The 12,095-nt window shown below is 35.4% G+C and overlaps 1 protein-coding gene across 1 annotated transcript in view; it reads right to left on the bottom strand.

Moving 5' to 3' along the window:
* Window positions 1-8,906: 8,906 nt before the first annotated feature.
* The window catches only part of LOC126184829 (prolyl 3-hydroxylase 1-like), a 450,484-nt gene continuing 447,295 nt past the window's right edge, over window positions 8,907-12,095 (bottom strand). Inside the window, exon 7 of the mRNA XM_049927417.1 lies at window positions 8,907-11,255. Within this exon, the coding sequence (XP_049783374.1) occupies window positions 11,241-11,255 (15 nt within the window). The 3' untranslated portion in view covers window positions 8,907-11,240. The remainder of the gene's footprint in view (window positions 11,256-12,095) is intronic.

Here is a 12,095-nt window from a genome sequence, read left to right as displayed (position 1 = left end):
CAGAGTAGAACAGAACTGTGATTTATTGCTGAACACAATATGATTCATTTCATCAGCAGTCCATGTTCCCAGTCATGGGACCACTTCAAAATGCAGTGGTTTGCATTGTGGTTTTAATGGCAATATATGAAAGTAAGTCCCTAGTATGGATGCTGCTAGACTCTGACCAATGGTGTGTGATGAAACAGGAAGTTGTAGAGAGTCCATTACTTGTTGTCAGCTTGCAGAGATGTGCGTGATGCATAGTACAGTGATCTTTCCTTGTTGTGGTTAGGTGTAATTGACTGGAAACTTGATAACTAATATACCTGGTCCTGAAGTTCCCATGCAACCTGACATTGGGATACTGTCACATCTGAAGGCTTCATAAATTTGGATACTACATGATTTGAGCAGCCTGTCAAATGGAGACCTACAATGAGGCCACTTTCAGACACTGTTGGTTGTTGATAATGGTGTCTCTTCTGTGTCCTTCACATTGATCACTCAGAATCTAATACTGTTCAGACCTTTACATAGCTGACCAGGCCTGGTAACAACAACAACAACCTCAAATAACACTAATGCACTCTGGTGACTGTTCTACCTATCACAGAGAACTGTAACTCTTTTATCGTTTCTTTTACAATATATTTGCTAAATTTGAAAGGAACCAGTGGTAAAAAATCTCATTTTTAACTTGTACCAAAGTATAGTGTAGTTCACACAAATGAATGTTTTTGTTGATTATAGAAGACATCCATTGCCCCAGCATAAGTTTTAGTGCTGCAATGTTTCACACATGAAAGATAATACTAAGCTTTCTTTTTGTTTTCCTTTCCAAAAGCCAAACTACAAATCTGACAATTTATGTGCCTATTTCTTTATACATGACCTTCTCAGAAGCATTTGATAGTAATTAGGAAATTCATGTGTAACTGTGCCCATTAACTTTCAGTCCCAATTTATGAAGCTATTTAATGACTAAATATTTTAATCTACATGGAAACTTGCCACACCTGAAATGCAGAGTGTGCAGGTTATTGAGAACAGTACTAGTTACTGCACACTGATGTTCATAAACGTATGTGATATTTCGTTACACTCATGTGAGCTTTTAATCTTCATCAGTCCTTACTTCCTCAAATGGGATGTCCATCATATTCAGCAGATTCAATTAAGAAGGAGAATCTACAAGGATGTGGAGAGAGTCAAGGCATACATTGATAAATGACAGAAGACAGCAAATCATAGTAACTTAAGATGTAGACACCATTAACTGTGAACTATCATTGTACTCCTAAGGCTCTTCATTCTTATGCCAGCTAAATTTAACCTAAAAGTACGAAAGATGCTACTCTGAAAAAAGTCTGCTGTTTCCACATTTACATTCAATGTGTACTTTTATCACCTATTGGTAGCTTAATATTCACTTGAGTATGCTGGTATCTTTCCAGGTAAACAGTATACAGGTTTCCATTCACTAGATAATCTAAAGAAAAAAAAAAGAAGAAAAATTGTAATGGCAGCAGATTTTAATATAAATACTGCAAATGACATTAAAGAATCAACAACATTTATTGATTCAATTAAAAAGTCTGGTTTTAAACTAAATGTTTTGGAGTTTACCAGAGAAAATATTCACTCAGCAACAAGCATCGACATCATTGTAATAAATTACTACATTGATAATGTACATAATTTCTGTCTAGACTTAGGACTTTCTGATCACTCAGCCTTACTTGTCTCACTGCCAAAAACTGATAAACATAATATAAGAAAAACATATATCAAAAGAAGTTTCAATAAAATGAATACTGAAAGGTTCTATGAGAAACTAAGTAAAGTTAAGTGGTGTTTTTGGGATGGTGATTCAACAAATGAAAACTTTAGTACATTCTTAAACAGTTTTATTGAAGTATTTAATGAAGCTTTCCCACCAAGATCATATTGCAACAAAAATCAAATAAGATAAGATAGATCACTCCAGGAATAAAAATATTGAGTGAGAGGTAAAGGAAGCTACGCAATCAACTGAAGTACAACAAAGATCCTGATTTTGTAAAATATGTTAGAAACAATAAAACTGTTTTTAAAAAAGTTGTGAAAGCTTCAAAACAAATGGAAAATAACAAATTCATTCTAGGGTAGATAAATACAACAAAGGCAGTATGGTCTGTAGTTAAGTCTGAATTAGGTGTCAGAAATCATAAACAAGACATTTTAGAAATCAAATATGAGGAAAAATTGGTTGTAAATCCAGCTCAAATATCTGAGTGCTTCAATGAGTACTTCATAAATGTAGCAAAATCTGATTTAGATATAGCAAATTACGAGCAGAAAGTAAATAGTTTTGGGTTAAAAGGCAATACCAGTGAATGTCTCAAAAAATTCAACACAGTCTCAGCAAAATTTGTTGAAAATGTCATACTCTCCTTAAAAGACAAAAACTCTGTTGGCTGGAATGGGATACCTACCAAAATATTAAAAATAAGTTTACAACATAATATCTGATCATCTTTCTCTCACTCTCATAATAAACAAATCCTTTGAAGGAGGTTACTTCCCTGATCTCTTGAAATATGTGGAACTAAAACCATTGGTTAAAAAAGATTCAAAAGATGATATGGGAAATTATCACCCCATCTCTATACTCCCTGTCATTAAAAAAAAATTTGAAAAACTTGCTGCTTTACAGATACAAAGCTTCATCACATAGATCAACGTCATTTCACATAACCAATTTGGCTTCCAACAAGGCAAAAACACAGTAGGTGTGATAAATGAGTTTATCGGAAAAATTACTTCATCACTAGATAGGAAAGCTAAGGTCGCAGGAATATACTGTGACCTTACAAAAGCATTCGACTCTGTAAACCATGCCCTGATGCTTTTCAAACTCAACAGGTATGGAATAAGGGAGGTTGCTTTGAAATGGTTTGAATCATATTTCTTGGAGAGGAAACAGAGGTTAGTAATCACATCAAATGGAGCAGATCACTTCTCCGAGTGGAAAACTGTCACACAAGGTGTTCCTCAAGGCTCAATCCCTGGACCCATTTTATTCCTGTTGTATGTAAATGACTTGTCTCTCAATACGTATAATCATTTAACTTTGTTTGCAGATGATACTTTTGCCCTGATTGAAAATGAAAAGTCTGACAATATACCACTGAATTTCAAAAACTCACATGATGAGTCTTAAAACCAATCATTCAAAAACTGAAGAAATCAGTGTCACTCACAACAATCAAAAAATGGGAGAACCTGACTCATTCAGGTTCCTGGGAATAAACTTAGACAGAGCTTTGAGTTGGAATTCTCATACAGAATATCTAGCAAATAAATTAAACAGCCTTGTATTTGCAATGGAAATTTTAGACTGTGCCACTGATGTTGCCACCAGAAAAATAGTGTATTATAGCTACTTTGAATCATTTATTCGATATGGAATAATTTTTTGGGGAAACTCAAGAAATGTTGCACGAATTTTAGTCGCAAAAAAAGAACCATTCACAACATGTGCTCTGCACAGCTGAGGGCATCTTGTTGACCATTATTTAAAGACCTAAAAATATTAACTGTCACCTCTTCATATATCATTGAGGTGGTTCTTTTCCTACACAGCAGAGCTGGTCTATTACAAGAAAATAATTTTGAACACTCATATGACACAAGACATAAAGAGAACTTCATGCTCGCCTCTCATCGCTTAAAACTACGTGCTCAGACTCTTCAGTACATAGCCATGAAAATTCACAACACAATAAAAGGGTGAGACATAATGAATATGAAGATAAAGATTTTAAAAAGCAAGTTACATGATTTTCTAATTGAACGATGCTACTACTCTGTGGACGATTTCATGAAGGACGAAGTCACACTTTGAACTGGATCCCTAAAATGGAATAAAAATCCATGATAGTTGTAGTAGATGTAAATACTATAAGTTTGACAAATTGCAAGTAAGTAAACACTCCACAAAGTATTATTGTAAGTGTGACAAAATTTTAAATAAGCAAATTGTAACCTTGACATGTCTCCTGTACATCAGACATATGTCCTAAAATTGTGTACGTTATGAGATGAATAAAACACATTTCACATTTACTGTTTCTGCAGCATGACCATGAACACTGCTAAATGGCACATAAGTAAAAATTTTCAATCTTTGAGTCTAGGTATTTGGATAATTTGCAGAAAGAGTGGATAACAAGGTATGATTTTAATTTTCTTCTGAACTGGTGTGAATTCCCAGTTTCTTGGTGTAATGTGAGAACTATCTTGAAACACTAATGTGAGAAAGTGTTGCATACTTGCTAAGAACAATAATTTTTTAAAAAAATTAGCAGCTACTGATGAAAAGTGATTATTAGAAACATCATGCAACTGTGAAAACAGTTTAATTCTCCCACAGAATAGGTGTGACATGCTTTGTACTCACCTTCTGCCTTGATGTTTCTTTTAGAAACATTTATATAATTGTAAATATTTGTGACAGTTCCTCAATTTTTAGCATACTGCATGGTTTTAGTCTATTTGATGACACTCTTCAGTACTTGAAGTATTTTCTGTAGTGATATTCTGTAACTGAACTATGAGTTTCCTCCATATCAGGATACAGTTACTGTTTCCTTGCTTATGGCATTCCAAAACCATCAGTTATCCAAACTGGTCACCTATTATTATTAACCTCATGCATATAGTACCTTACTATTAACAAATGTGATGACATTTTTTAGAAATGTTACATTGGTCATTCAGGATGTTTGTGTTGTAAACATCTTGCCACACATCTTCAAATATTTACATCACAACAGAATATGCATACATTCCATTCATCATCTTGTAATGTTGCTCTATGTTATTTCCTCCTGTGTTAATATTTGTGAGTCGTAATCTGATGTTGCTTATGTTTCTCAAATTGTTCCCTCAACCAAAGAATAATCTATCCAGACATTTATGAAAGAGCTATTACTTCATAATACCCTAAATGGAAAGCACACAATTAGCATCATTTTGAAGGATTTGTGTAGCTTGAGTAATGTTTTTTATCCAGGAGAACCAGTCAAAATTTAATACTGAAATCTTCACAAAGAATAATTTGATGTCTTTCTTGAGAAGTGATTTTATAGTTAGCATGGTGTCAATTCTAGAAGGTAAGATTCTACGCTCTAAACTGGGATATTGGTAGAGGACTACAGTTTCTCTTTGAAAATTTAAATAGTCTGGAACAAATGTAATATATATATCCTTCCCCATGTGGAGCTTTTCAGTGGTTCATTTTTAATGACTTCACTTTTATGGATGACGATGCATAACCACAATGAACAACATTGGTAGTGGTGCTCTTGGAGCAAGAGGATATTTAGTGAATGTACTTGCCTCTCCATTCCCCCAACCTAAACCGCATTGAAGGTTTGTGGGTTGCATTGGGGAGATGTATTGCTGCATGTCCACTTGCAACAATGAGCAATGCCCTATGACAAAAACCTCTTACCAACCTTGTGGCTAGCATGGAAGCACATTGCAGATCATGCGTTGCCATCTGTAATTATCGCACACCATATGAAGAACAATGTCAAGCTTTTCCTAATGTCCATAAATCACACTTCCTTCAGTCTAATTATTGGCTTTGAATAAAAGTGTTGTTTCTGTTTATCTCATTGCATATTTCTTTAAGTTACAGTCTGTCCTATACTGGAGAAGTCCTGTCCAAGGTTCATCAAATTACCTTACTTGGCAGAGACCCATGACGTCAAATTTACTTTCATCCATACATTTTACTCACATTACTTGTAATTTAACACAATGTGTCTGAAACATTAAACTGGCTATTATTTAAGTAATTATTTTTAATCACTTGTTACAGCACTATTACACACATCAAAAAAGCTTTGGCATCATCTCGGTTCCCAGAACTCTTGAAGATAGATGTTGACTGTGGATATTGTACCACAGACACAGTCCCTTTGACTGTTCAGAGATGTCACTAAATCTGCCCAAAGATATAAACAACCATGCATGAACAGCACCTATTAGATGGAGGGCGTCCAACAGCCGATCAGTTCCAGTCATTCCACCAAGAAGGAGGTACACGGCTCATGTTGTCTGTAGTTCAATCATGCCTAGATAGTCAATGCTGCGGTTTGATCACATCCGGATTGTTACTTTGTGCCAGGAAGGGCTCTGAACAAGGAAAGTGTCCAGGCATCTCACAGTGAACCAAAGGGATGTTGTTCAGACATGGAGGAGACACAGAGAGAAAGGAACTGTCGATGTCATGCCTTGCTCAGACTGCCCAAGGGCTACTACTGCAGTGGATAACTGCTGCCTACAGATTATGGCTCAGAGGAACCCTGACAGCAACGCCACCATGTTGAATAATGCTTTTTGTGCACCCACAGGACGTCGTGTTACGACTGAAACTGTGTGCAAGAGGCTGCATGATGCGCAACTTCACTCCCGACGTCCATGGTGAGGTCTATCTTAGCAACCACGACACCATGCAGCATGACACAGATGGGCCAAAAAACATGCTGAATGGACCTCTCAGGATTGGCATCATCTTCTCTTCAGCAATGAGTGTCGCATATGCCTTCAACCAGACAATTGCCGGAGATATGTTTGGAGGCACCCCAGTGAGGCTGAATGCCTTAGACAATTCGCACCCCCATCGTGCACAACTTGTGTGAATGATTTCCTTCAGGAAAATGACATCACTAGATTAGAGTGGCCAGCATGTTCTCCAGACATGAACCCTATTGAACATGTCTGGGATTGATTGAAAAGGGCTCTTTATGGGCAACCTGACCCACCAAACACTCTGAGGGATCTACGCCAAATCGCTGTTGAGGAGTGGGTCAATCTGGACCAACAGTGTCTTGATGAACTTATAGATAGTACGCCATGACAAATACAGGCATGCATCAATGCAAGAGGATGTGCTACTGTGTACTAGAGGTACCAGTGTGTAGAGCAATCTGGACCACCACCTCTGACGGTCTCGGTGTATGGTGGTACAACATGCAATGTGTGGTTTTCATGAGCAATAAAAAGGGTGGAAATGATGTTTATGTTGATCTCTATTTCAGTTTTCTGTACAGGTTCCGAAAATCTTGGAACTGAGGTGATGCACAACATTTTTTGACTTGTGTGTATGGTTCACTCATTGTATGAGAAGATTTTGAAGGTAGTTTGCTGATGCATACATATCTCTGTAGCAGTATTTGTTGTTTAATTTTTCTATTCTTTATCCTGTTTACATAATAGTTCATTCTAACTAGTGATCATCAATGCAGGATTGAAGTGCTGTTACATTTTTGTTGTTTTGCCTCATCTTTTTGTGACCCTTCCCAGCATTTGCCTACCACAGTTGTTGTAGAGCTGCATTCAGCTTTGTTTAGCAGCACTGAATTCTTTATGCATGACTACAAGTATATATTTAAGTGTATAGATCTTGGAAGCACCAGATATCTTTACTTCAGAGTAAACAGGTTTGTTGTTTGAGAGCAACAAAGATGATACAAAGGAAGAAAGTTAAGAAAATTAGGCATATATGGTGTGAAGAGGAACAAAGTACAAACCGTGACATGCTGTTTTATGTTGTTGAAAACCTGCTCTCACTTGGTTATTATATACCAGTACTTCTACGTTTAGGCTATACTTAAACTGCCCTCTTACAGTCATTCTCAGTGCCACTTCTTTCTATTCATTGCTTCCAAAGGAATAATTTTGTGATAAGAAAACTTGAGATACAGTTTGGAAGGTGACTATAACCTGTCACCATGGGCATCATGGTCATTCTTTTTTCATCTTGCTCCCATCACCTCAAAAGTAAAAAAATAAATGAAGTAACTTAATTAGAGAAGGACTTTGACTCTGACATTTGCACACGGAAGAGGATTAATCTGTAGAATGCTTACTTAAGCCTCCTCTAGTGATACATATTGTACCTGACTTCTATGTGAGGAATTCTTTCAGAGAGCTTCTTTGAAGATTAATAGCACATAAACATATAGCTATGCTCTAAACTGAGGTATCTGTAGAGTACTATGGTTTTTCTTACTGGTCAAAATTACTGTGACACTGTACTCCTTCCCCATGATCTTCATTTCAGGGTTTAATTTGGCCCCGATTTCATTTTAATGGATGACAGTGCATGTCAACATTGAGCTGTGCAGGTGGAGGACCTGTTGCAACAAGAGGATATTCAGTGACTTAAATTGCATTGAAGACATGAGAGGCACTTGGAAGACATACTGCAGCATGTCCACATGCATTAATGATCACCCAGCAGTTGTCAACTGCACGGGTGGCGGAATGGAATGCCCTACCACAAGAATTCCTTACTGACATTATGGCCAGCAAAGGAGCACATTGTAGAGCATACATTACCAACCATGGTGATTACACATCCTATTAATAATGATGTCATACCTTCTGTAATGTTGTGGTCCAGAGGAACATCATAAATCCTAATGACTTCTGTATAATTATTGTCTTTGAATAAAAGTGTCATTTCTGTTCATTACATTATCTATTTCTTTCATTTATCTTCTGCACTATATTGTAAAAACAATTCTTTCTATGTGTGGTCCAGGTTTCACTGAGCTATGGTACTTGGCAGTGACACATCATGTGAAAGATACTTTCATTCTTAAGTTTCACACAACAGTGTATTAATGCAAACATTGATACACAGCTGAGAAGTATTTTTAATAGAAGTAGGCCTATGAACTTTTAATATGTGGAATAATATGGGCATTGAAACCATGCAATCACATGTATTGAAAAAGTGAAAACAGATTCACTTTGATTAGGATAAAAATAAAATAAATGTGAGTGGTTAAATAGCTGCAGATTTCTTGCGAGTGGAATGAGACGTTCATTAATTACATAAAAAATACAGAATATACACACACAAACTATATGGCACAAGAAGAGATATAATCTGCAGTTGCGGGGATTATGGTAAACAGAGTTGCAGTACACTTAGATCTATAGACACTTTCTGGGATACCAGAAACAAGATAATTTTTAATTCTTACAATTTTTGTGACCTTGTCATTATAAACACTGTGCAAAAGCAGTTCTCTCTTTCAGCATCTAAAGTGAATTCTTTAACAGCATTTGACAGGACAAAACTGATACTGAAATACAGGTGGTTGGTTTGTGGCTCCCTGCAGTCACAATCATGGGATTAGTTTTCAAGATAAGATGATTACTTGAACTGTGTTTGAATTTATGAACACTAATGCTGTAATGTTCCATCAAGTTCCATATTACATCTGGTGGACAGAGATTAATAAGACACTATTTGCTCTTTGACAGACCATGATACTGGTCTATATGTACTGTTTTCAGTTGTATAGGAGACATACAAAATATTCATGGAATTAAGTCTTGTCTGTGAAGTTTACATTCAAGCAGCAGGTAAGTTCTATTGGGATGTACTTTTATCCCCCCATACTTTGCAAACATCCTTCATCATGTACCTAGGGCCTGGGTTGCAAAACTAAGAAGTAAGGAAGATTCTACAGTGGTTGTTGCCTTTAACAACACAGTGACCACGCTGCAGATTTATTTGAGAGGTGCAGTCATCTGATTTGTGTGAGCTGAGCCGTTGTATACAGGCCATACTCTACCACAGAGAAGTGAAACAAAGACCATCTTCACACTGCTGGATGTGCTACCCATTTGCTAGTAGTAAGTTTTCTGGAAAATGGTATTTTAGATTAAGACCTCCTTTTAACACATTGCTTCTTTCATGTTAAAGCCTCATCCAGTTGGACTGAAGACTGCCTACAGCAAGAGGTATTGAACTCTGAAAGTTCGCCTAAACAAAGAAATACTGATTCTAAGAAAAAATTAATGCCTTCAAAAATGTTGCTGTGTTTTCTTTTATAGTTGCAAGTTTAACCACCTTTGTACTGAAATTGCATATAATAGTGGCACCCATGGATTACATTTATGTATGGAGTTAATTAACTTATTCAAAAAACTATATCACATTATTTTTCTGGTTTACTACATGAATAACTTCTCTGTACAAAATGTATTACAAATTAATAAGTAATAAATACAATATAAGTGCATTTATTGCATACAGAAACAGATTACCATAAATGTAAGTATAATATAACAGAACAAGAAGTTACACAAATTAAGTTGTAAATTAATAGTTGAAAGCCCATTGTTGTAGTCTAATACATTTATTCTATTTTGTAATTATATGCCAATATTTAAGTTAAAACCATTTAAAGTTCTTTTTATTTGAATTTGACTTTTAGCTAGCCTGTGAACCATAGTTCAAAACATGTGGTAAAAGTCTTAATCCAACCCTTAAAACAAAAGCAAACTGTATTCATGAAGTCCACTGTAATTTCACACTGACAGTTAATCTGAAGGTTACTTCATCCTAAATTACCCAGCCACAGAAGTACTGCAGGAATCAGGGATTTGAAACAGTTTTGCTTAAAATCTGTAAGCTTTGTGTAACATTAAATCAATTATCAATAGCTTTAGTCAACAGATTAACTTTAATTTGATTAGTTACCACAGTTAAATGGTAGGCAATGGTTATAATCCAGGTATATGTGATCCCAAACACATTACTGTAGACCACTGTTCAGTTATAGCAATTAAATAATGAAATATTATTTCAAGTTATACTTCAGAACACAGATTTAATCTTCTAAAATTATGTTACATTTCCTGTTCATTTAGGTTCACAACATTCTTGGAACGTTTGTTACCATGAATTACGTATGAAAGCTGCAAAATTGTTAAGAAATAGCTGTGACTGATTCTTAAAATATCACAAACACATTGCACACTGCAAACAAAGGTAGATATTTTGGTCCTAAACTTAACATGTAGCTTAAAAATTTCTTAATGGATGAAAGTATTAATATGACAGTAGTTGTCATTATTGTTATTGACTTAGAGATATTGAGTTTAATCTAAGGAAGTGGATGCATATATCAGTAGCTGCATAAGTTAAATAAAACTATTTCTTCACAAAATATCCAAAGTTGGTACGTCATGATCGATTTGTGAACTGTCAATATAGGAGTGTGTTACAAGCATCATCCCAAAACCAATATGAGACGTCAGGTGTCATTGCACTACACTGATTAACAACAAATGTTCTTAGCAATACAGAATGTAATGAACATTCTCAGTTCTGAAAGTCATTCACTACACTGGTTACATTGTGATCCAGGTCATATCCTTCTCACAATGGTAAGCTGTAATAGTCAGGAAGATTCATCCTGTAAAAGAAAACCAAATACTGATGTACAAAAACACATTTCACAATAATTATAGTTCATGATAACACTGTGGAAATTAAGAATTAGTTTCCAACACTTAGAGGAGTATTAACTGTTTAATTCTCTCACTTGATGTTCATGTAATAGAGGCATCTGATTTATTGACTTGGCAACATCTCTCTTGAATTATAAATGAAAAGCATAACATAATGTTGTATACATTTTTGAAAACATGTGTCTTAAAGATTGTTTCTGCAGGTACGGAATATGCACTATTACATGTGTAATATTTTGGTAAACATTTTTGGAATACAGTGATCAATATATTATTATATTTTGACTAAAGTTCAGTCTTGATCACACCATTTATGTTTCAATGACATAGGTAACCGGTTTCGGTTATTTTTACACAACCATCATCAGACCCATGGCTCCCTTAGGATGGTATGTGGAGCTTTCCTCAGCTGCTACCAAGTCAACTGATGACATTGAAACATACATGGTGTGATCAAGACTGAACTTTAGTCAAAATACATGTGTAATAATTTAGTCTTCATAAGTGTGTTAGCAATAGGTCCTCTGTAAGTCATATATTAGTGTCCACAGTTACTCATTTTTCCCTTCTTTTGCAAGCATTAACAGCTAAAATTATGATGGATAAGATCAAAATGCAGTTGTATACTGATCAGCATCCTTAATTATTTCACACTTAGGTTCCTCATTAGAGGTTTTGTAGTTGATAAAAATATGGTGAGAAAGTTATCATCAAAAACTTTCAGAGGTGTCAGTTGAGAAGCAGAATCAAATCTTAAAAGTATTGTCTCATTATTTATGAAAGTA

Source organism: Schistocerca cancellata, chromosome 4 (genome assembly GCF_023864275.1).
Source record: "Schistocerca cancellata isolate TAMUIC-IGC-003103 chromosome 4, iqSchCanc2.1, whole genome shotgun sequence".
Lineage (NCBI taxonomy): Eukaryota > Metazoa > Arthropoda > Insecta > Orthoptera > Acrididae > Schistocerca > Schistocerca cancellata.
The sequence above is the reverse complement of the archived record's forward strand: the minus strand, read 5'-3'. Positions and strand labels throughout refer to the sequence as shown.